General features: G+C 39.9%; 1 protein-coding gene across 1 annotated transcript in view; it reads left to right on the plus strand.

Annotated features, from left to right (window-relative positions):
- The first annotated feature begins 10,028 nt into the window (after positions 1 to 10,028).
- The window catches only part of LOC121520173 (cyclin-Y-like), a 31,293-nt gene continuing 14,240 nt past the window's right edge, over positions 10,029 to 27,081 (plus strand). The window contains exon 1 of the mRNA XM_041803522.1: positions 10,029 to 10,582. Coding sequence (XP_041659456.1) covers positions 10,429 to 10,582 — 154 coding nt within the window. The 5' untranslated portion in view covers positions 10,029 to 10,428. The remainder of the gene's footprint in view (positions 10,583 to 27,081) is intronic.

Genomic DNA, 27,081 nt, shown 5'->3' on the forward strand with positions numbered 1-27,081 from the left:
ACATAAAATTAAAAGTCAAAATATGATTTTTTTTTTTTTTTTTTTAATTTTGAGTCTGAAAGGCCAAACTATGGAATTAAAAAGTCAAAGTTAAGAGTTGAAAAATCACATAAAATACAAAATAATTAGTTAAAAAGGTCAAAATATGAACTTAAATTTGAAATTATGAATCTTAAAGCTCAATTTATTATAAAAGAAGTCAAAATCATGAGTTGAAATGCTCAGTGTATGAAATAAAAAGTCAAAATCCTAAGTTTGAGTCCTAATTGTGAGATGCAAAACTGAAAATATGAAATTAAAACACAAGTCAATTTCTTTTACCACATTCCTGAGTTTTTATCTAAATATTTTTGCTCCTTTTTCAGATTTTATGACCTAACAAGGATATTTTAAATAATCAAGGATAAGTTTACATTTTTACACCTGAGGAAATCTGCAGACCTCATGCTAATGGGCCATCTTGGGGGCCGGATTTAACTATTCTATGGGAAGATATCCACCTGGACTTATCAAGTAAAAACAGAATAAAAATCCGTTCAGTATTATATTTGGACTAGAAAATGGACAAATACACGTGTTAAGTTTTGAGTTTCCCCTGTGTTTTTAAGAAGCAACAATAATTTGAGTTAAAAAGCTTATGTTTGGCATTTTACACACAGAAGTTAAAATATTTCAAGCCACCATAGAGGAGAATTACCTGGATCAAACTTAGTGAGCAAGAGTCCAGAAGAATCTTTATTTTTGATGAGTTTGGTGAATTGAATGTAGTATTTAAAATGACTTAAAGCACAGAAAAAATACCAAAGTGTTATCTGCTAAGAATCTAAATTTCTATTCCACTGAAGTGTTTCACTCCTGACATTTCTATATTCTACAGTGTAAATGTGACCTGTTAGCTAGCTGTTGGTTCTGTTAATTGTTTACTTCCTTAACAAACGTTTGTTTTCTTAATCAACATCACATAACTCAAAGTTGTCGTGCTTTACTGTCATGTGTTTTGTTTATCATATGGTGGATAGCCATTGTGGTATAAAACTGTATTTGATTATGGCTAGGTATTTAAAATGCTCTGTTTAAAGGGTGATGCCAATTTATTTTCTCTTTTTTTAATGTGTGTGTAAAGTCATTTTATCTGAATGATAATATATCATCTTGTGTTGACGTCTGGTGATTTTGAAATCTGCTTGCTTTTCCTGTTTCTGTAGTTGTTGACTTTGTTCCACTGAATATGTTTTATTTGGAGACTAAAGTGTGTTACACGCCCTCTCTGATGGCTGCCAAAGCTCTTTTAGTATCAGTTTGGTATTTAACTTGTGTTTATATCACTAATGACATAGTTCAGACTCATCATTATGGTTTGTATTTACAGAGGAATGCCTATTCTGTTTAAATTTGTTCAAAAAGGTGATTCAGTTTTTCTTTGATATCAACTTTTGGTCATTCACTTTCTCTGCACGTTTGTTTTTGCTGTTTCAAAATGGATCCTACTTACCAGATGTTTCCTTTTCAGTGTTCTTCCTTGTTTGAATTGTAAACCCAAACTATTTTTGTTTATCAAATAAATATTTAAATGCCATGAAGATATTGACTTATTGTTTTACATAACTCATAGTACAGTGCACTCAGAAAGTATTTAGACCCCCTTCACTTTTGTCAGTTTTGTTATGTTGCAGACTGATGTCACAGTTGGAAAAAATCATTGAACTGCACGCAGTACATCATCATGACTAGGTGGAAACAGAATTTCTGCAAATTTATTCTGAATAAAAACTGAAATATCACATTGACATAAGTATTCAGACCCTTTGAAACAACACTTGAAATTTAGCTCAGGTTCTTCTTTTTTTTTCCTGATTGTTGCTGAGATGTTTCTACACCTTGTTTGGAGTCCATGGAGTCCATTGGAAAGGCTTATAGTTAGGAGTGGCTCAGGCCTAAACCAGCCTTTATTTATGCTGCTAAAGGCTTGAAACTTGTTTTGTTTGATAAAAATTGAACATGAACGTTTTAAATCTTTAGCAGCATAACTTAGGGATGGGCCAGGCCTGTGCCAGTCCAAACAATAAGCTTTATCAAACAGGAAAGTTTAAGACTATATCAGCAAAACTCAGGGCTGGTCCATGCCTGAGCCAGTCCTGACTACAAGCTTTGTCAAACATAAAAGTTTTGAGAGTATAGCAGCATAACTAAGGGATGGGCCAGGTCTGTGCCAGTCCCAACTCTAAGCCTTATCAAACAGAATTTAAGCCCATATCAGCAAAACTCAGGGCTGGTACATGCCTGAGCCAGACCAAACTATAGACTTTACCAAACATGAAAGTTTTAAGCCTATAGTAGCATAACTAGGTCTGGTCCAGGCCTGAGCCAGCCCTTAATATAAGCTTTACCAAACATGAAAGTTTTAAATCTAGAGCAGAATAACTAAAGTTTGGTCCAAGCCTGAGCAAGTCCAAACAATAAGCTTCGTCAAACATAAACGTTTTGAGCCTATAGCCTAAGCGTCCTTGGGTTTCTTGAAAGGCGCTATATAAATTCAAGATATTATTATTATTATTATTATTATTATTATTATTATTATTATTATTATCATTATTATTATTATTATTATAGTAGGATAACTAAGGGCTGTTCCAGGCCTGAGTCAGCGCGAACTATTAGCTTTATCAAACATTTCAGGTTTCTGCATGTAGCGGCATAACTACAGGCTGATCCAGGCCTGAGTGAACCCTAACTATAAGCTTTATCAAACATTAAAGTTTTAAGCCTAAAGCAGCATAACTAAGGGATGGTCTAAGCCTGAGCCAGTCCTAACAGTAAGCTTTGTCAAACAGGAACATTTTCAGCCTATAGCAGCGTAAGTACAGGCTGGTCCAGACCTGAACCTTAACTATAAGCTTTATCAAGCATGAAAGTTGAATTTTTTTTTTTTTTTAAGATTTATTTTTGGCATTTTTGTGCCTTTATTAGATAGAGGAGGACAGTGGATAGAGTCAGAAACAGGGTCAAGAGTCGGGGAGTGACATGCGGTAAAGGCCGCCCACATACATGGGGAGCACCTTTAACCACTAGCCCACCTGCTCCCCAGCATGAAAGTTTTAAGCCTAAAGCAGAAACTAATGACTGGTATAAGCCTGAGCCAGTCCTAACAATAAGCTTTGTCAAATTTAAACGTTTTAAGTCTGTAGCAGCATAACTAAGTGCTGGTCCAGGCCTGAGCCAGTCCTAACTAAATGTAATAGCAGCATTTTTCTACATTAATCAACCAGTTGTTATGTTGTTATATGATTGTGTTAAATTATTTTACATCATACACTGCACCTGATAGAGTGCAGTTTTTTATTGAAAAAACACCTCCTCTTGTCATGAAACCAATTAAGCAGAAAATTAGGCTAAAGGCTGATCTACAGAAAGCCTGAACCAGTCCTGAGTGTGACTGTCATTAAACAGGACATCTTTAACCTACTCTAATGTGTAGAGGGTTTTAGCCTTCCATAGTAAATCTTGCACATGCTCCATATGGGCCCTGATAATCTGGGGCTCTACCTCCCGTACTACTTTTGGAGACTCTCAATAATGGATGATTTTTGTTGTTTTAACTCAGAGCTTGTAATACCAAGTGCACTTGGAAAAAAAACTGTAAAATATGAGGCTTCAGTCACAATACATGCAGTAGTAAACATGCACTACATCTTCTCTGGATACCTTCAGTTGCTCCTTTCAAGCTGTGCAGACATGTTTGCCTGGGGCATTTCTCCAGTATGTAGAAATCACAAGTGCATGTCTTTGAAGCATGCCAATATATTTTATAACATTTTTTTGTGGTTGCATGTGTGGATTATAGATATTGTCAAGACGTGGGAACTTTATAGTTCATCGTTCATACAAGAAACACAGCACAATGAACGCAGGTGAATTTAGCACTAGGCAAAGGAAGGGAGCTGCCTGGGGCATCATGCTCCGAGGGGTTGGAAGACAGAGTAATTTCAAGCGGTATACGTCTGTGAGTATTGAGGCATGTATTTTGAATATAAATAAGGGGCCAGGAATTAATAAAATGAGTGTTTTACGTGTTTTCAGTTTTTGAACTATAACTCAAACTGTTAAGAATCATGAAATCAAGTGAAACTAACAAAACTGTAGAGGTATTTTTAATTACCAAAGGTCTCTGGAGCCGGAAAAATGAAACAACTTTTTATAAAGGGAATGTGAATGAAAATGGTCAGTTTCCATGGCAACCACTGGTTATATTGACCTCAAAGGGGTTGATGGTGTTAAAAGCTGTGATAACTGGATGTGTTTCTTTGGGGTTTGCATATTTTTGCACGCTTTTTAAAGTGATTTTTGGATCAAACGTAGACATAAACACCATCATTATACTGGCACATGCAGCTTATAGACCTGTTAACAGCTAGTTAACCTTAGACATGATTACACACACAGAGAAACAGACAATTCTCATATCTCTTTATCATTCACATACACCCTCTCTCTCTCTCTCTTTCACAAACACACAGTCACACACACACAAAGGGGTCGGTTATTGAAAGGAAGAAAAATGAACCTTGAAACAGCTGAAAAGAAAACCTTACAGCTCTAGAATACAAAAGAATCCATCTTCTTTTCATTCTTTCAAAAAATGTGCATGAATACATCTCTTCTTACAATGCACTTTTGAAATGTTTCAATGCAATATTTTTCAGAAATAGAAATATTTCAAACACAGAATTAAAGCATGACTCAGTTTAATGGGTAATTCAACCTGTGGTTGATCGCAATGGCACTTTTTTACATTTTAAAGTGTTAATCCAACATTTATATTCCCCATATTTGCTGTTTTCCCACCCAACTTGAACTGAACACGGTCTGGATGTGAAAACATGAGGCGTAGGAGGCTCTTTAATATTTCATTTTGTTGCCTTCCAAACATCTTCACGGCCTTGGGTCCAGAGCGACTGGAGTGGAAATTTCCACCTCGAAAATAACCGCCTACAAGCACCGAGATACCTTTACTACATAAATGGAGCCTCACTGTGGTGGTGGAGGAGGACCCCTTCTGGTCAACACATGCTACTGCAGAAGGCTCAAACATACACTGTGTTATCTGTGGCATTAAATTTTAAAGGTGTTTTCAGACATGCTGGGAGGCCCTGTAGATCCTTCACTTATAGCTGTATTTGGAGGAGAGTTCATTTGAGAAATCAGGACAATAGATGCTTTTACTTTTAACCCTGTATTCTCCTAAGAAAATGTAGGTTTCCCTTATTTTAAGTGCAGTTTTTAATGTAAATGTGAAAAACTGCTCCAGCCTTCTCCAAAAGAGGCTCTATCAGAGGTTTTACAGCGTCTTTATAAGTATTCACCCCCTTGGATGGCTTACACTTGTGTTGATTTTATAAATTAGCCATGGTCAATGTCTTTGTCTTTTTGATACCAAAAATTTACAAAAAGAAACCCTCTTTGGTGTTAAAGTAAAAACAGATTTCTACAAAGTAAAACCAATTAAATAAAAATGATGTAAAGTAAAATAAGTGTCTGCATACATATTCCCACCCTTTAAAGTGACTGTTTCAACAGAGGTCCAGTCAATTTGTGCTAACAGTCTCAAGTGATTGTAGTATAAAGACACCTGTGACTTGATGGCCCTTCCACTGGTTAATCAGTATTTATGGCTACCATTACACCGTGGAGACAAAAGAACACTCCATACAACTCAGAGGAAAGGTTATTGAAAAGTATGTCATTGGATGGATACAAAAAATGTTTCCAAAGCTCTGAGTATCCCCGGAGTTTAGTTATATCCATTGCCAAGAAATGGAAGGAATTTGGAACATGTGTAAATCTGCCTGGATCAGGTCGTCCTCACAAACTGAGTGAGGGTGCAAGAAGGAGACTAGTGAGAGAGACCACCATGACACCTATGACTACTCTGAAGGAGTAACAAGCTTCAGCAGCTGAGATAGGAGAGACTCTGCAGACAACAACTGTTGGCTGGGTTCTTCACCAGTCAAAGCTTTATGGGAGAGTGGCAAAGAGAAAGACACTGCTGAAGAAACCACAGATTAAATCTGGACGAGAGTTCACCAAAAGGCATGTGGGAGAACGTTCTTGACTCTGATGAGACCAAAATGGAGCTTTTTGGCCATCAGACAAGATGCCAAAACTCTGCCCATCACCACAAACCCCGTTGTGAGGCATGGTGGTGGCAGCATCATGCTGTGGAGATGCTTCTCAGCAGCTGACCCTAGAAGGCTTGTAAAGGTAGAGGGTAAAATTAATTTGGCAAAATATAGAAAAATCCTGGGGGACAATCTTTTTCAGTCTGCAAAAAACTACAGCTTGGGTGAAGATTTATTTTTCAGCATGACAATGAGCTGAAGCAGACAGTGAAAGCTACACAGAAATGTTTTAAAGACAACAAGGTGAACGTTCTGGAGTCGTCGAGGCAAAACCCAGACCTCAGTCCAATAGAGAACCTGATAGAGCTTGAGCAATTTTACAAAGAAGAATGGAGAAAAATTTCAGTGCCTAGATGTACGAACCTGACTGAGTCTTAACCACACAGACTCAGTCATGTGATCGCAGCCAAAGATGACTTGAAGGGGGTTATTATTTTACCAGTAACTTATTTTACCTTACATATTTGTTACAAATATTGAAGAATCACTTCACAGTGATACACTATTACTTTCCTTTTTTATGCATTTTTTCTTTTCTTAGTGTCTCTTGTTAACTGTAACTGATCTTTAAAAATAAATCTCACTTGGATGATAATTTATCTTTTTATTTTCTACCTTCCTATTTGTCCAACTTCAGTGTGAATGGATGAAATTATCCAACCAATGCATCGATAATTAAGTTTGCAGGTTTGCATGTTACTCCTCCCCAAATTGCTCCTGATGCATCGGGGACATGAGAATGTGTCTGAGAGTGGTTTACAGTTTCCACAGCAGAGTCAGTGTTAAAGTGTTCTCACCCTGCATTCTTAATGTTTGCCACAAGGGGTCCACTTTACTGCTCACAACTCCAACTGTTGCATACAAGCTAACCACTTAGTGACATTTATCTACAGAGTGTATGGTCTCAGCAGCATCAATACAGATTAGCTTTCATTTTAAATGCTTACTAGCTAGGGTAGAGTATGCTAAAGGTTGTTTTCCACCACATATGTGTAGAATATCATGTTCCCCCTCTCCCTCTGCAGAATAATCTCAGCAACACCCTGACCCTCTGAAGTTTCACCTTCCCTATGATCTCATCTAGGTTAAAAAACAGAAAGGTGGAAATGCAAAGTCCAAACTTTACACTGGTATCACAGAAACTGTGATGCATCCTCTTCGTACACTTCTATGGTCAGATCTATTGAGCCACTGATGATATTTAGGTAGTTTGTGTGTCCAAGGTTCAAAGGTATAACGTACTATGCCATGCTAAAGCTGTATGGATTATTGTACAGGATAAGCAGGTTTATGTTTGATTTAAAAGTTAATTCTACTTGAAACCTCTAAACCTCATAAGCATGCTTCAACAGCTGCAGCTATGTAGGTGTTCAACATCAGGAGCATTAACGCTACCAATATCCCCTACAGTCCTTAAAAGTAGTGATGTCCACCCAGAAAACAAACAAAAAACAGATCCATAAGGCTCAACAGAGCACGCCAATATGTGATGCAGTGTTTCAGGACAAAGGTTGCAGACAGACGGAAACAACACTGGAGGAAGTTTGGGAGAGAAAACAATAGGATTAGCTTCAGCCTCTGATTTTCCTGCTGTGATCTTCATAGTTACATCCTCAGATGTCATCCTGTTTACTGCTTGTTATGCTTGCAAAAATTGTAACCTCTCAAAATAGATACAAGGCTGTTAGTGATTAATGATTTGGTTCTGATCTGGCCTCGAATGGAAATGTATATGTTAGCACAAAAGGTGAGGAAATGTGTGTTTGGTAGATTATTTCTTTGTTGTAATAATATGTGTTGGCGATAAATCTTCTGTTCCAAATCCTGCTTATTTCCTTTTAAAATGGTGCCACATTAGTAAGGAACATGCATTTGTGGGATGAGCAGCAGAGCTGAGTGTGGGGGTTGCACACAGTCAGGCACCTGATTGTCATCATCGAAGGTGATCTCAATGCAGTGAGATATCAGGATGAGATTCTGCAACCAGTGACAATCCCATATTTCCAAAGTCTGGGACTGAACTCTGTCCCCAAGACAGAAACGCTGGCCCCCACAGAGCGGGGCTTATCAGAGACTACCTCCAGAATTTGGGAGTGGAGAGGATGGGATGGCCAACCAGCAGTCCTGACCTCAACCACATTAAACTCTTGATGGGCGTTCTGTTCATGCCAACACAACCACATTGGCTGAGTTGCAACAAATGCTGTGTGTGACCGGGCTTGTGACCAGCATGAGGGGGAGGTGCCAGGCTGTTGTGGCTGTGTATGGGTCTTCCACATGCTACTGAGGCTCCTGTTTGTTAAACTGATTGAACTGTTAATTAGCCGATGTCTTGTTTCTTCAGACTTCAGTCATCCCACTGAACTAAACCATCCATCCATCTTCTCTACCGCTTGTCCCGTTGGGGGTCGCAGGGGGACTGGAGCCTATCCCAGCTGTCACTGAGGGAGAGGCGGGGTACACCCTGGACTGGTCGCCAGTCAATTGCAGGGCTGACATATTGAGACAGACAACCAGGCACACTCACGCATATGGGCAATTTAGAGTAATCAATTAACCGAAGCAGCATGTTTTTGGTGGTGGGAGGAACCCGGAGAGGACCTTCTTGCTGTGAGGCGACAGCCTGTGCAGCCCTGAACTAAACCATTTGACAAATATCAGACTTAAAGGGGACATATTATACCCTTTTAAAACAAGTTTATATTGATCTCAGGGGTCCCCAGCACATGCCTGTGAAGTTTGTTTCTGAAAAAACACTCCAGTATGGGATTATTGCATGCCTTTAAAACCCCTCTATTTCAGCTCTGCTCAGAACGAGCTATTTTTATGTCTGTGGCTTTGGAGTTACTGATCTGTCTGACTCCGCCCCTGACTCCTCCCCACTTTTTAGCTTCCTGGGGTTAGGTTTAACATTTAAATTCCACTGGTTAGGGTTAGAATTAATTGATTGTATGGATTGATGGAACGTGTTTTGTAGGGGGCGTGTTTTGTACGGAGCTTGGTTTGTAGTGGCTGCGGCTTCATCAAGAGAGGAGGGCAGAACATTCCTCCAAGAGGGGAGTGCCTACTGGACCTGGAGGCGGGGCTAACTCCCCCCCATGACATCATGGGGGGAAAATCTGAGAATGGCTTGTTTCAGCACATATTTTCTGAAAGGTGGAGAAAGAGAGGGGGGTGGGGGGATTTTTCTGGTACCTGAGGGGATTGTGGACAGTCCAGGGGCACATATTTTTGTTAAAAATGTCTGATAAAGTGATTTTTGCATAATTTGTCCCCTTTAATAGTTAACCAAAAGTAGAGATGCAAGAAAATATAGGAGAGGAAACTGAAAATTTTCCATGAATATAGTTATTTATTTATCTTAGTGTAGAAGCTTACTCTAAGGTTAATTTTCTGATTGACTTGTTCTTGCACACAAATAGCCTAGAATGGATGTAGAACAGTTTTGAATGTAGTTTTTAGTGGTATATTCTTATGGCCTTTAAGCCCAACTGTTTAAATATTTTGTTATTGAAAAAAACCCCACATCTCATCAGTGCCAAAAAATTTACTTAATGCAAAAATGTATAATGAAATAGAAAAAAACATTTTTAAAAATGTCTGTATTTATTATTGCATATGGCATGTTTTTGCCACCGTAGTAACTTCACTATGTCAGAAAATATTCTGTTAAATATGAACCAGTTCTTTATTTGGGTTCGTGTATATGTGAAACAAATAAAAATAAACTGAAATAGATCACCATTGCTCCATCAGAGTCGCTGTTATTAAACGCTGATGAGCCTATCTCCTGTGTATCTCCTCTGATCTGCTCTTGGTAACCTCCCACTTGAACCGGAACCTTTTCTCGGGTTTGCAGCTCTCTCTGTCGGACTGACAGCAGACACAACACCGAGCACAGAGCTCCGCTCTCACGGCCCCGTGCGTCCTCTCTCCCTCCGCCCGGAGCGGCATGCGTCCTCATTTACCATGCACCATGTAACGTACATCCGCTCCTGCCGCTGGAAGTGACATATATTCATCCCGTGTGACAGCCTCGTCTCCGTGGACACCACAACGATTGACAGACAGCACCCATGGGCGCCGCCGCTGCTGCTGCTGCTGCTGTACGGGTGCACCCTCTGCGCTCTGCTGCTCTGTGGTGACCAGCCGGTTCGCCCAGGTGGGGTTGGTGACCCATCGTTCCAAGCTTCACCACCAGGAAGGATTATTATTACTCTCTCCGACCTCTGGGGTCGATAAGAGGTAGAAGATGGGGAGCACGACCTCTTGCTGCGTGTCTGCCAGCCCCAAGCTCCGCAGAAACGCTCACTCCAGGCTGGAGTCCTACCAGCAGGAGTCTGATCTGAGCAGGGAGGAGACGGCGTGTAACCTGCAGCACATCAGCGACAGGGAGAACGTGGACGGTAAAAGCGTCTTTCTGGATGTCAACGTGTCACATTTGATCATACCAATTGTAGTTGAGAAGTTGTAGTCGTCCTGCCAGTGATAGCAGAGGGACATGTGGAGCTGGGGGTACTAGCTACTGAAGGCTTTACAGAGAATGTGTCCTCTGAGGAGCATCAAAACTAAATTTTAAAGCTATACTGTTACACTTAACCAAATGAGAGGCAGAAAACCCAGGAGAAACATTAATCTAAATACTAGTGAAGCGGTAGGATTTATAGATATGCTGGATGATTTCAGGATCTTTACAGGAAAATACACTGGATGGGTATGTGATTATCAGCATGAAATAGATACTTCCTTAAAAAGTTGATTTCAGTTTCAGTGCATAGCCTCCATAAATTTCTGCTGATATTAACAGCCAATATAATAGCTAAAAATATCAGCCCATATTGACTGCATTGATTGGATATTGGCTTATACTGGCTGTAAATCACACCTAGGTCAGTAAATATCTGACCATACTGGCTGCATTATCACAATAAATCAGCCATAAATATGAGCCTATGCAAGCTGAAAATATTGGACTTTGATGGCTTATATGAACTTTAAATATAGGCGTATAGCTGCTGTAAAAATCAGCCTATATTGACTGTAGATAAATGGCTATATCAACTTTCACCAGCTGTAGATTTTGGCCTGTACTGGCTGTATATTAAAATAATATGCTGTAAGTATTAGCCTTTGCCAACTTTTAATATTTGCCTATATTAATCTGTAAATATGGGCCTGTGTATGTCAGCCCATACTGGCTGTAAATAAAGGCCTATATCAGCTGTATAAATAAGCCTGTAGTGGATTTAAATATCAGCTTGGGTTGTTGGTAAATACTGGCATATATTTGTCTCTATCAGCTATTAACATTGACCTATATTAGCTGTAAATGTTGTTCTGTATCAGCTGTAAATGCTGTCCTTTATCGCCTGTACTAATTTGCTTATAGCAAATGTAAACAATTGCCTATAGCAGCTGTATTGTCTGTAAATAATGTCCTTTATCAGCTTTAAATCCAGGCCTTATTTGGCTATAAACATTGGCCTTTATCAGCTTTTAATATCAACCTTTGGTGGCCTATGGCGCCTTAGACTGTGGTTCCATATGGACTGCAAATATCAACATATATCAGATATAAATAGCATCATATACCAGCTTTAAATATGAGCCTATATTGGCTGTGATGTTTGGCCTGCATCAGCTGTAAATAACTTTAGCTTGCTAGTTTAAAACATTGCTCCATATTGACAGTAAATATCAACATGCATCATCTGTAAATAAGTCTTGTATAAGCTTTATATGTGGGGCTATATAGCTGCAATTTGTGGCCTATATCATCTGTAAATTTCATATGACTGGCTGTAAATATCAGCGTGTTTCATCCGCAAACATTGGTGTGTATCGCCTAAAATAACAGCCTATATTCGGTGAAAATATTGGTCTAGATTGGTTTTATATAAAAGCCTATATTAGCTATGAATGTCATTCTATATTGTCCATAAATATTGGCCTATATGAGCTGTAGGTATTTGCCTATAGCAGTTTTAAATATCGTTCCATATTGACAGTAGATATCAACTTATATTGGCTGTAGATATTGATTGTGATATTGGCCTGTATGAGCTGTAAGTATTTGCCTATATTGGATGCAAATGTCTGTCTAAATCAGCTGTAAATACTGGCCTACTGTAAATATCAGATGTAATATACATGAATAAGCTTGTAGAGTCTCAACTCTACAATGTTGATTTGCTTTCTACTTCTTGGCTAGCAGTGTAATTATGTAATACACTACATCACACTCACAGTGCCTCTCTCAGCCTTGGATGCATGGTATATTAGAAAAAGCATGGTGACACAATATACTAGGGTCGGAAATATTATACCGAAAAAGGCCCAATATACCATTCAAAATAAGATCTGAAAGTAGTTTTTTAATCTTGGATGATCACTCTTGACCTCCTCTTCATAAAACCTGCTCCCCTCTCATATCCTGCAGACAGTTCTGCCGCTGCCCTCTGTTCACACTCATATGCCTGTAATATTGAGTGACTGGCAGAATTGCATCATAGCAGCCATGAGCAGAGCCAGGCACATGGTAAGCGTCATGTGTGCAAGTTCACTCCCCTGTGTCCTTGCAGAGAGAGAGATGCAGAGAGATGGAGCAGCAGACAGCATCCTGTTCATGAGGGCAGACTCCTTTGTGCTGCTCTTTGTTTTCGGCCTGTGCATGAAAGAAACTGCAACTATGGAACGCAGCTCCCCCTCCACTGACACATGCTAATATGCATTACAATTGACCCATTCACACTGCAGAGTGTCTGCTAAATGGGCTGTCTATTTGCTGCCTGCAGCCAAACCATGACATAAAAAATGGATATTCTCAAACTGTAAGACCCTTTTATTTACTCCAGAAACTGGGAAGACTCTATGATGACATTTTGGCACATGCCATTAGAAAGTTTGCATTTATGCCAGGCCAATAACTGTAGAAAAGCTACTGTATTCTGTCAACTCCTCTCAGCTTGTCTCTACCACTTCATATAGTCTATACCAGTGGTTTTCAACCTTTTCTTGCCTAAGGCACACCCAAGATCAAGTTAAAATCTCTTGGCACTGTTGGAAAGCCTGTTCATTACCCTTTTAAATGGGGCCATGTTTGCAAGGAACATGCATTTGTGGGATGGGCAGCAGAGCTGAGTATGTGGGTTATGCCCATGAAAAATGTGCCAAATCTCCTCTGCCAATGCCAAACAGGTTATTCTGCCATTGACTCTTGTTTGGTGTTTGGTGGATTTGATTATTGAAGTTTGAAGAAATAAGACATATTGGCAATTTAACAATTTATTCATTTAACAAACAGGAGCCTCAGTTGCGTGTGGAAGAACCATACACAGCCACAACAGCCTGGCTCCCCCTCCTCATGCTGGTCACCAGCCTGGTCACACCCTGCTGTGGGATGGCATCCCATTCTTCAACCAGCATTTGTCACAAGTCAGCTAATGTGGTTTTGTTGGTCACTCTGGCATGAACAGCACGCCCAGGCTGATCCCACAAGTGTTCAATGGGGTTAAGGTCAGGACTGCTGGCAGGCCATTCCATCCTCTCCACTCCCAAATTCTGGAGGTAGTCTCTGATAAACCCCGCTCTGTGGAGGCGAGCGTTGTAATTTTGGTGGATAGAGTTTCGTCCCAGACTGTGGGGATATAGGATTGCCACTGGTTGCAGGATCTCATCTCCATAGCTCTCTGCATTGAGATTGCCTCCAATAATGACAAGCCTTGTTTTTCCAGTGAGGGAAATGCTGCCCCACACCATCACACTGCCTCTACCAAAAGATGTTACTCTATCAGTGCAGCGATCAGCATAGGGTTCTCCGCGTCTTCTCCATATGTTCAGATTCCAGTGCATGTGTTGCCGACACCAGCGCAAACAGGCCTGACGGTAAAGGGCAGTCATGGCAGGCTTCCTGGCAGCCCTATGAGACTGGAGATTGGCTGTGTACAGTCTGTTCCGCATTGCCAGGGCAGAGAGCCGTCGGCCATATAGTCCTGAAAACCTTGACTGCAAATCTGTAGAAGACAGCCTACGGTACTTAAGTCTCTGACATTCCCCATTATATGGAACTTGGGCTTCAGTTTGGAGATGGTACTCGGGCTCAGTCCAAACAATGCCACAACTTGGTTTTGCGGAACACCGGCTTGAAGTTGCCCTATCACATGGACCCTACCCAGATCAGTCAAACGTGGCATGCCGATTCTTGGAGCAGACACCTACTGACCACTGTAACAGGGCCTAAGCTCACAGGTCCTGCACAATTCAGACACACTGGAAGGTTTTTGAGTATGAACAGCCTGTTGAGGGTCATGCCACAGCATCTCAATCAGAAGATGACTAAAACTATACCAAAATGTAATGTAGTTTTCGTCGGACAACCAAAATCCGTGATATTTCTCCACTGTGGATAAATCTGTCAATAAACAATGCAGCTGTATCTCTTCTGCCGCTCAAATGTAGAAAGCAGGGACCCCAGGTTTAGCAGAGTGCAGAGAACACACTACCATGATTTGGTACCAGATTTAGACAAGAAAATAAATGCTAGGACTAAAAGTAAAGACTAAAATGTGAGGATTTTTTATGGACTAAAGCTAGACTAAAATGTTTTGAGTTTTTAAACTAGACTAAAGCTAAAAGGATAGAAATGACTAAAATGTGATTAAAACTAAAATGCAGTTCATGTAAAGACTAAAACTCAGACTAAAATTAAAAATAGCTGCCAAAATTAACACTGCTGTATTTGCTGTTAATTGAAGTGCTCTGTATTATAGTGGGTGTTTATGCTACTATGGATAATGTATCCCTGGAATAAGAGCTGACTGATACTGGAATTATAAGGCTGAGACTGTGATTGATTTGAGAGGGACAGACAATCAACATGACAGCCAAATTTAAGATGGAAAATATAAGCAGTATATCTGAGATTGACCCATATCAGAACTGTGCAACTGATTTATCAGTCAAGCTCGAATTGAAGGATTTGGCGCCACTTCACCAACAAAGCAGAGTGGAAAATATTTTGAATCATTACTTAGTATAATGGCAAACGCACCATGACAGAGTAGAAAAAGTGACCTGAAGGCAGTTCAGAGTCTGACGACTATCAGCCAACCGCCGCTTCTTGACGTGGATGAAGACGACCCATGCTGAGACGCCGTCTGTCTCTGCAGAGCGGTGATTGAAACAGGAGCGTGTCTAATGTGTTTTCTCTATTATGAGTTCACAGACAGTGCCATGGAGATTAGTAGACTTAACAACGATCTGCACCATCAGAAATACTGCCCTCAGCCCTCTGAAGACAAACTAGGGAGGCAGCTGTGAGCCTGTGTCAGAGCAGATAGCAGAGGCCACCAGGGACATGTGAATGCCAAGTATTAACGCCTCAAATTAGAGCGTGACGTGCTGCTTTCAGAGACATCATCTGTTTCCTGATTGAATAGTGCTGGCTATTGTGCATTAAGACATTACAATTCTACGTTAAAGTGATTCAGTCAAAGCAGTCAATGAAGTACAAACACAAACATACGTTTACTCTCTGACATACAAAGTGAAGCTGTGGTTGAAGAGGAGAAACACTTTATATGTAGAGACAGCAATGAAACTCTCTCTCTACCCTGGAGGTGGAAGTCCATGGACAGAGAGAGACGGACAAAGGCGTCATATGATCTCCTTCTTTGACAAAGCTCACTGTGTTTCTCCCTTAAGATGACTGCCTGTGTGAGGCATCATGCATCAGCTGATGCTCCAACATTTAGATACACTGTTTGGAGGAATGGAAATAAACAAGCTTCCCGAAACATGGCCTGAGTAGTGAATGGTATTTAGATAACTTGACTGGACTGAGGTTTAATAAATGTCAAAGTCTCAGGGTTTTTCCGGTCAACCTGTACAAAAACTAGCCTCTTTCTCATAGTAAAGTTTGCTGAGGCATTGCTTTATAAATACACTTACTCATATGCTTAAATAAATCTTTTAATTCTGATTAAGATTAATATATACAACCCCAATTCCCAAAAAGTTGGGACACCGTGTAAAGTGTGAATCAAAACAATGCAGTGATTTAAAATTTCATTGAGTCATTTTTAACTCACAATAGAACATAAACAACATATCAGATGTTGAAACTGAGACATTTTAACATTTCATGAGAAATATTAACTAATTTTAAATTTTTTGGCAGCAACACATCTCAAAAAAGTAGGGACAGGCCATGTTTACCCTTGGGTAGCAACCCCTCTTCTCTTAACAACAGTCTGTAAACATCTCGGAAGTGAAGAGACCAGTTGCTGGAGTTTTGGGAGAGGAATGTTGTCTCATTCTTGTCTGATGTAGGATTTACCTGATCAACAGTCCTGGGTCTACTTTGACAGATTTTTCCTTTTATGATGCTCCAGATGTTTTCTATTGCCAAGCAGGTCAGTTCAGCACCAGGACTCTTCTCCTGTGAAGCCATGCTGTTGTGATGGATGTGATGGTTTAGCACTGCCTCGCTGAAATAGTCAAAACCTTACCTGAAAGAGATGTCTGGTTGGGAGCATATGTTGCTCTAAAACCTCTATGTACTTTTCAACACTGATAGTGCCTTTTCAGATGTGTAAGCTGCCCGCACCATAGGCACTAATGCAACCCCATACCATCAGAGATGCAGGCTTTAAAGCTGTAGCTAATTACAAGCTGGATGGTCCCTCTCTTCTTTAGTCCACTGTACATGGTATCCATGGTTTCCAAAAAGAATTTGAAATTCTGATTCATCTGACCACAGAACAGTTTTCCATTTTACCTCAGTCCATTTTAAATGAGCTTTGTCCCAGAGAAGGTTGTAAGTTTCTGGATGGTGGTCACATATGGCTTCTTCTTCGCATGATTCAGCTTCAACAGTCATTTGTGGATGGCATGGCCCACTGTGTTGACAGTGATTTCTTTAAGTGTTCCTGAGCCCGTGCAGTGGTTTCCAGCACAGAATTATACCTGTTTTTAATGTGGTGGCTGCCTGAGGGCCTGAAAATCATGAGCATCCAGTATCGGTCTTTAGCCTTCTTTTTTTTCAATGAAAAATTTTCTGAAATTGTTACACAATTTTTAGACACATTTTTTTCAGATTTGCAATTACAAAATCACATTTATAGGTTATTTACTGTACACTTTGTTAGAAGAAAATAATGAGTAATCGATGGAGATAGTTAACAACACTAGGATATGAGGGAGTTTTCACCAATCTGGAAATATCCACATTGGACTGTAGATGGTATTTAATTTAAAAGCTAACAAAGTAAAACACAGCTGTACCTTCATCTCTGCCAGGATTTTACCTTCATTCTTTTCCTTGTTTCTTTCATTTTCACTGGAGTTTGAGAACACACCAGGACAGCCAGTTGATGACATCAGTCATCCTCCATGTTTGCTTTTCTTCCTGTCCTCCAGAAACTTGTGTCATGTTTGATCACATGACACGAGTTTCTGTGACATCTCGTGTCTGGAAACTGAGCAGTGAAAGCAGCAGGTGTGGTCTCACTCTGGATGAAGTGTTCAGTGTGTGCATTTCAGAGATAGTAGCGTTAAAAATCAGATGATACTGTCCTTTTATCTGTGATCTCCAAAGCTTTTGACATCAGTTAAGGTTTCTAAATCCTCTATTACCTGCCTTAGGATGCTTTTTAGTCTGTACTAATCATGTTAGTGACAGCCATGTAACAGACATTCATTCAGCAACACTCTTGAACAATTTTATAGCTAAATGGATATCCAGTTCTACTGGACGTAGAAGGCTCTGCTAAAAAGATGCTCCCTGGGTTAGACAATCTGCATGCTGTGACTTTCCAGGGAGCTTATGGCTAGAAACCCCCATATGGATAGATACATTTTTGCCAATGTGTATTGATTACAATAAATTAGTTCAAAAGCAATTGATCCATAGAGCATGAATCTGAATAAGAGGGAGCTATAAAGGAGGAGGCTGGGGTGGAGGAGGTTACACTTTGCCAGCAGCAGCAGTGTGGTGTATCAACATTAATGCAAGCAGGGATTAGTGATAAGTATGTCATATTTAAATATGCCACTGTGTTGAGAAAAAGAGATGTGATTGGCTGTGGGACCTGGGAGGCCATAATTAGGATCGTCTGACCATCATCTTATCACAGCTGGGCGTCCTGCATGAGCTAACGCTAAGCTTCATTTATTTATATGCTACAATAATCATTGTCTTATTGTGCAGGTGCATTTACAATGCCATCCAGATGATGGTTACTCTGTTAGTGAATTGGCTTTAAAGTAGAATGGAAGTGGCATCCATGACTGTATCTTTGTGAACTTTGTGCAAGATATTAAAAGCTGTACAGCTGTAAAAATGGTGTAGCTGATAGTTAATCACCTCCTCCATTTTCACACAATCTCTTCTGACCTCTTTAAATGCCTCTTATCCAGACACACTTTTGTCCACAGTAGTTGGCATTTGCATGGTTAGATAATTATTTATCTTGCCCTTACCTTTTACCTCTTTACTTCCGTCAAACATTATAAGTCATTTCACAAAGTGCTGCATTTCTATGTATGTGCAGTGTTTCCCAAAGAATGAAGTATGGTGTTGAAAGGTGCACTGACCAAGAGCTCTTACATATGGAGCTTGGAATGCAGAATTTTACTTGTTAGGTGGAGGAAATGGCTGAAAAATTGATTGAAAGTAAGGAAAAAGTATTTTAAGCAATGCATGCAAAAGAGTGCATCCAAAAAGTGAAGAAAGAGAATAATACATACAAAAGATTTTAGAGAAATGAGATAGCTCTTAAAAGTGTTTGCATTATTAGCTGTGTTTGCAGTTAAAAGTTTGATCCCTGCAGGGGGAATAAAGTCAAATCGCAGAGTTTTGCTGAAGTAGCACAATATAACCAATTCTTTCCACTGTCAAGGAACACTTCAAGCCCTGGTTCTATTTATACACAAGCAGGCAGGCATGAGTTTCACCAGAGGCTGATGACTGTCTCAGCTCTACATACTGCTGATAGAAGGAAGCTCTATTTTAGGGTCAGATTTGGAAAAAAATCCCCCAAAAATCCACAAGTTTTGCAAAGATATCAGATAATATGGTCTCATTTTGTACGTTTCCTGTTTGTTGGTGATAAATTATTCCTTTCAGGCTCAGTGCACTTAAGGGTCCTTGGTTGGTTTATTGACTAGCAATGAGTTCTCCCCAGCACAGACAAACACCTCCTCTTCTCACTCATTATCACTTCAGAAAGACACGCTGGCTTTGAGCTCTGGGCAAAGAAAACACTTGAAAGACGATCCGATTTAAATTTTTAAAGAACAGATCTGACAGGAGAGGGTCACTTCTGATTATAAGGGCAATAAAAACCCATGAACAATTAGACTGACAGCCGATAATGCACCGTCAGACCCAACCTTAGGAAACAAGGCAATATGTGCATGATCATGAAAAGATCATACTTAGATTTGTATAGATAGACAGTGTGAGGGGATTTCTGATTAAACTTGACTTCTGGTTAAGTGCAGAACTTGGATCTTCAATACTTTTCCAACATTTTTTTAAAGAAGCGAAAAATATGGAAAAAGCAGCCTTTAACCCTCCAGGGATCCCTGGACCCAATTGGGTCCTTATAGACACTTTTTATTTTTTAAAAGTCAATATTTTTATTTCTTAATGCCAATGGCATTAGATTTTCCTAAAGTTAATGGTTTGGACCCACTTTTTCAGATGGGTCCGTTTGGGTCCCAAGAGTCCTAAATGTGAGTTTTTGAATAACTACATGTTGTTATAATTTATTGACATATACAAGGCTCTGATACCTTCAACCCAAATATTCCACTCTGCAATACATCATTTATATTTTATGTTTTTCTTGTTAAAATAGTGGGTCCTATTATGATAAAAATGGCATCACAAATGTAAAAAAAAATTTATAAATCAATAAAAATGTCTGATGAGGACTAGAGTTGATTAAAAGATTAAAGTCTTGAGAGTGAAAAAAATATTAATTTAACACATTTTCATAGCACTTTTTTAAAGGGACCCGTTTGGTTCTCAAGGGTCATAAGTGTGACTTTTTCAGGGGGCACCATGGAGGTGGAAGAAGGGGAAACAATTTTAACTTTTGATACCAACATACCCAGCCAAAATCAGATGGGCCCCACCAAAATCCTAGAGCTTCACTTGCCACAATCTAATACAGTTCCTTTAAGTTACTGCTTTTCAAACTTTCAAACTGCACAAATACTTCCCTCTACATTTATCTTTTTTTTAGTGTTGACATTTCAAAAATAATGCTGCAATATATCGTACTTCCCATATTTACTGTTTAATAGTACAGCAGCATGTGTTGTCATCAATAAACCATGCTGTCTTTGAAATGAAGTTGAAAACACACAGACTGTAGTCATTTCCTTGAACATATATCATCATTTCACCCTCAGGTATCTTATGTAGTCACGCTACAGACCATTCATCCCTGACAGCCACCCTAGATAATGGAGCAATGTAGCTAACGTAACTAAAGCTGAGCAGAAGTTGCGAAGGATATGTAGATTTGTTATCTACGTAGCTGCATTATCTTTACCTACTTTTGCTGAGCATGTGTTGCTAGCTAACTTAGCTACATTGGCATATGGGTTAGCTATGTTACTATCTCAGCTTTAGCTAAAGCTAACAAAGCTAAAGCGTGCCAACATTCGTGTACCTACTTCTAAAACAAGGTAAGTTGTTGTGTAAAGTCCACTCTAAACCCTACATGGAAACTAGTAAAGTTCTAACTTATGTTCAGTGGCACAACAGAGACATAAGGTTGATCTTAACTAGCAGATATTTACATCCAAATGTACCAAAATATTGTCACAGCTATTGATGTTACAGATGTTTTCTCTTACTTTAAACGATCACTGAAAAGCATTTTTTAAGCCAGCGTTAGCTACAGATGCTAACGGCTAAAAATAACGTATGCTTCTGCTGTTAATCCTCAAACAGCATGCAGTGTGGATGAAAAATATGACAAGGCATTTTGCCTTTGTGAGTATTGAAGCATACAGTCTAAACCTAGAGTCAGTATAAAATAACAACACTGACATCGAGTGGTGAAATCTCTAATAATATGAGATAATTTAACAGTAGATGACGGAAATGATCTCCGCTCATGGAAAACCACAGTGTTACTGATCATGGAGAACGCAGTGCTGACACCGAATCGCCGGTAAAATCCTCAACTCCTGATCACCCTCTGGGTTATCCCGGCCCTCAGAGCTATCACCATGACAGCCATATTTTTACACTTAGTAAGAGGTAGATGTAAGATTTTAGTTATAACTTAAGCTTACGTTGATACTATCTCAGCTGGTGCAACATCTTACATGTTAGGAGAGCGTAAACACGTCATAAGAAAGAACTTATGTTCAAACTAGGCAACATTTGAACTTGCACACAGCTGGTGCAACCCATAGCTGACCTTTTTCTCTATCTCATTTATGAAATCTTTCATAGTCAGTAATGTTTGAATGTTTTTATTTTATGAATGTAACTGCCAGACGTTTATGAATAAAGTTGAATTTTAAGAAAATATATCTAAAACTTTAACTATGCTGTACAAGTAAATTACGACACTTCCTTTCTGAGATATGTGGCATCTCAGATGAACGATATAAAGTATACCTTTGATGGTTAAGACTTTATGGATAATAATCTAATCTGCTTTGGAGAAAATTAATGGGATTTTTACTTCCAAATCCAGACTGTTGAGCTGTAACCTCTGTGTATGTGCAAGAGGCTATTTTTTGAGATCTTATTTAAAGAAGTAGCCCCCTAACCTGACACGCCAGATGGATGTGTTTCACACATCCACCTGGGAAACCTTCAATACTAACTGTTTTGAAAAGAGCAGAGGCTTTGAAAAAAAAACTCGGAGTGTGATTGGATCAACGCTCTGTCTGTCACATCTTTACAGGCCAATCAGAGCAACAAAACATGTGACTTAGCCACGACCGAGGTGCAAGTACGCAGCTACCAAGGAATAACGCAAACCATGGCGACTGTAGACATGTCAGTACACGGCTTTTGTTGTTTTTGAAAAGAAAACAACTCAGTGCTGTTGTTTGTTCTAATTTTAACAAAGAAATGTCGTCAAGGTCTGATAAAACTGGCGCTTTAGCAGTATCCAGCCCCTTCAGCCTCTTGTTGCTGCTTGTTTACTTTATGACTCCGCCGTGCCTGAAAGTACTGCCCCTTGTCGCTGATTGGTCCTGTCACTTTGTAATCGGGCCCAAACGGTTCAGAAGGGAATTTGCAAGATGGATTCGCCAGCGAAAAACAAGGAGACGTGCGAATCTATCTGCTTTGCAAGGTTGGTAGCCTCCTGCTCCTCTTGTCCCTGGCAAGCAAAACGTATAAACAAAGAAACCTCTACTGCATAAATACAGACATGACAATAGAAAACTACCTGATACTTCACACGGTGTGTATTTTATTAGTTGTGAAACAAATGCTGTGACTGACTGAAATGATTGAATTCCATATTTTTTTTATTTAGCCCAAATATATAAAATAAGGTGTAAAAGCAGGTTTTACTCTGCTGTACTTTCCATAAACAGATAGAGAAGCATGTTTCACAGGTGTTCTTGGAGACTTAGTGTTGTTATTGTAGCCATATAGTAATAGTGATGGTGGTTAATGTTCCCAGGGTTCCCTGAAGTGGGCCTATGGTACAGGTCAGTTTTGTTTGTTTTAGCTGGGTCAGTTACACTCACTGGCCTTTGGTCGGTGTGTGTGGGGTCCAGCGTGTGTGCTGAAACACTATCAGGGGGTTAGGATAACATCCTCCTTGTTGTTGTTTGACGGCTGACGTGATAATGAAGACGGAGCACGTTTGAAACACCGGCAGAGGAACTGAACGTTTTAGTTTGTTTATTTGACAGTGGCTGTGCACAACACAGCTGTTGATCCAGAATTGATAGGTACTTTATTAATCCTGAGGGAAATTCAAGGTGTCCAGTAGCAGCTTGGAGCAATGGGGTAATTTACATCTGTAGTCCATGGGTCCATGTAAAAATAGTGCATCACATAAACAACATATTTAAAATTACATTCCATTCTCTTTATTCTTTATTCTCTTTATTGGTGCATGCAGAGGTTTAAATCGATTATCACATGACTGGTGCAGTCTTTGGTAAGGGTTGGAATTGAGTTCCACTTTTCTGCAGCTCTGACTGAGGATGCATAGTGTCCAATAAAGTTCATGCCAGCAGCGGCGGCTGTAGGCAGTCTTGCCACGAACAAAGTAAGCTATGACAAGTTTAGAGAAAATACCCCTAGAGTCAGCGAGAGCTGGGGTGGAAGATGACTCACAGGTGGATTACATGGTATCAAACATTGGAACAGACATGGCTATGCGTTGGATGAGCGACTCAGAGGAGGACGGGGGCACGGACCTGTCCTCTGGGGTCAGAACTAGAGCCAGGAGCAACCAGTCAGCTGAAGTACAGCAGCAGGTAGAAAACCACAGTTCGCAGGATATCAGCAGCTCTGGCACTGCAAAGGAGGGGGATAGCCTGGGTTGAAGGATGTGGACAACACAGAGGACAGCCTGCCAATCAGAGGGAGAACCTTTGAGCATAAAGCTAAAGTCAAATGGCCTAAGGCAAGTGAGAGGAAAACATGGGAGACGGTTAAAAGGGACCTAGAAATGTTGATAGAATGGATTAAGGGAACAGTGGTAAACAAGCTAGAGAAGATAGGAGACATATTTATTATATACATATGGTGTAGAAAGATTTGGAGTTTATGACAGAAACAGGCATTTTATCAGAATTATTATTATTCTGAATTTAGCTGAACAGTGACCTCTCACTAAAGCTCTGGTGTCCCAGGACACCATTTACAGCCTTTAAACCCAACATTTTAGCTAATACTTTTTAAATATCAATTTAAATAATCAAAAAAATATTTAACATATTGATGCCATTAATACTGGCATTACAGCTGTATCCAAGAAAGGTGAATTTACATCCAGACAGTCATATATTTATCCTATTTATTATTGCTGCAGTGATTGTTTTCTCTTTCTCTGCATCCCTCTTTTTCCTTTCTCTGCATCTCCTGTTCTCTCTTCCTACATCTGTCATCTTTACCTGCATCTCACTCTCCTGTCGTCAAACACCTCTCCCTTTTAGCTTTCTGCTCTCCTCTCTTTCTGTTTTTGGTACCCCCCTCTTCTCCATGTCTGCATCTCCCTCTTCTCTCTCTCTCTCTCTCTTCTCTCTTTCTGCATCTCCCTTTTCTTTTTCTGCAGCTTCTCTCTCTTTGAGTCTGCATCTTCTTCTTTTGTTTCTGCTTTCTTCCCTTTCCAATCCCCACACCTCTTCTGCACATGGTTGTTCAACATGAGTGTGGTTTGCTTGAGTAAGGATTTTCTTTTGCCTAGTAACTTTGATTGTCTTTATAAATGATATGAAATAAGAGTATGGTCGACTCTAGTCCTGCCCGCTTTGTAAAGTCTCTGGAGCTTACTTTGGCCAGGAATTAGTGCTATACAAATAAAGATTGTTTGTTATAGTTTAAATGTCCAAATCAGCAGTATCAACCATTTCTGGTGCACTGCAATGACTGATAAGTCTATAATTGAACAAATAGTCATATATTAGAAGTCAACCTACCAGAGGAACAAAATCCTGCATTTATGTTGTTCATATGAGCTTAAAGTGTCTCATTTACCCTGATAAAGACAGCCTTGAGGCCACGTCCTTTATCCCAGTGTCCCCTGAACGTGGTAGAAATATGTCAGGGGTCGGTTTAAATGGTTAAAGATTAATAAGCATGACTGAACAGTGAACATGTCCACTGACTGCATGGGAGCGAATCAGGGTTCACTCTTCCACAGCCTCCAACAAAAACACTGGGATCATTTCACAGCAGAGCACACAGAGTTAACTCAGACATGGATCCAGAGGCACGGCAGCTTCAGGCTAAGATAATCCAGAGGGTGAAGAGTAGATTATAAAAAACATTTCAGGAAAAATATAAATATGTAAGTGTAACAGCAGTCTTACTCCTAAAACCAACAAGACTGTAGGTTGGACTGTGAGCCACAGACTGGGCTGTGGTTTTAATCTGTTCATCGGTGCAAGCCCTCACCCTTCCCTTAGCCCTCCCCTCTGCCTGTTTCTGAAGCAGTAACAAGTTTATATGTGAACAATACAAACAACATGTTAGTTTGCCTGCTTAGGTTAAGTTCTTGATCACCTGATCTTTGAAAAAATTTCGGAAAAGCACCCTCACAGATGCATATATGGTACATGAAACATGATAAAATGCCCTGTAGGGTGCTGTTAGAGTGGACATAAGAATGAAGACCATAGGGTGCTGTTGGAGTGGACAAACTGGTTGAAGTGTCTTCTAGGGCAGTGGTTCTTAACTGGTGGGTCAGGACCCAAAAGTGGGCCGCGAGGCTCTTTTAGGTAAGTCACGAAATGTGTGCCAGGGGAAAAAATTGGCAGAAAGTCTGTTGTACTGTATGGGAGCCCTAAGGTGACAAACGTACCTGCATTCTGTAGGTTTTCCTATGATGATGAGTAAATTTCAGTATTTCCACTTATGTAACATAACAAGCAGATTTTCCTAAATACGGAGGAAATTCATTATGAAATTCCAAAATTTCCATGCTGTCTTAAGAACTTGGGGTAAAATTAAATGCATGCATTTCCTACTGCAATGATGCTCTTTTAAAACATGTTTATTTTGGCCTGGCTCTTGATTATATTTTGTTTCATTCAGGGTCCAAACTGCCAAGCTCTTTATTAGATAAATTTGAGAGGATGTAGATTTTAAAATATTTGCATTGTGATTTCTCTTAAGGAGCTGGTTGTGGGTCCTGATGTCTGACCAGTTGAGAACCACTGCTTTAGGGTGTCTTACAGGTGGACAAATTGAGATTAAGTGCCCTTTAAGGTGCCCTGTCAGCGGACAAAACATGAACAAGTGTCCTAAGGTGTTGTTACGGTGAACAGAATGGGATAAAGAGCCCCTTATGTGCTGCTATAGTGCACAAACTTGCTAAAAATGCCCTCTTGGGTGCCCTACCAGTGGACATAAGTGGTAATGTAGCTTTCAGGATGCCCTTCTAGTGGACAAAATGAGATTATGTGCCCTTCAGAGTGCCCTTTTAGTGAAATAGACATGGTTAAGTCCACACTGGGGTGTTGTTAAAGTGGACAGATGTGATAAAGAATCCTCTAGAGCAGTGTTTTTCAACCTTTTTTGAGGCACGGCACGTTTTTAGATTAAGAAAAACCCCAAGGCACACCACAAGCCTAAAATTTTACAAAATGACACATTACGGGTTCAGCTCCTAAGTAGGTAGCTGAGAGCTCTCTCAGACACCTTTGTGATTTTTTTTTTTTAAAGTTGCCTGTGTCTCAGTTTGTTCCCATCTGTGTTCTTCTTTTGAAGTGACGGGTGTTTTGTTTAGAGATGACGTTTAAGCTTGCTTGGGACCAGGGCACTGTTAGATAGCTTTCCCCCACACACCAAGTACAACGGAGTCAGTACAGTCAGATAAATATTTCTATTCAAATATTTATCCATTGCTGTCGCACTTCTTGTCATCGCCACATTTATCATGCATCACTAATTCTGTTGTCTTAAATTAACAAGGTAATTACTGCGCTCCCTTCTGCCACCCACTGACAGGAGGAGGAGTACAACTCTTACGAGCCACCACATTGCTGGCACAGGCGCTGAACAATTATGTGCAGTGACTAAATAATATATTTTTTGAACCTATTAAGTGAAATTGGATAATTTCCCATGGCACACCTGGCAATCTCTCACAGTACGGTAGTGTGCCGAAGAACAGTGGTTGAAAATCACTGCTCCAGAGTGTTGGTTCAGTGGACAAGAGTGGTGAATTGACCTCTCAGG

The sequence above is a fragment of the Cheilinus undulatus genome, linkage group 13, assembly GCF_018320785.1.
Source record: "Cheilinus undulatus linkage group 13, ASM1832078v1, whole genome shotgun sequence".
NCBI classification, from domain to species: domain Eukaryota; kingdom Metazoa; phylum Chordata; class Actinopteri; order Labriformes; family Labridae; genus Cheilinus; species Cheilinus undulatus.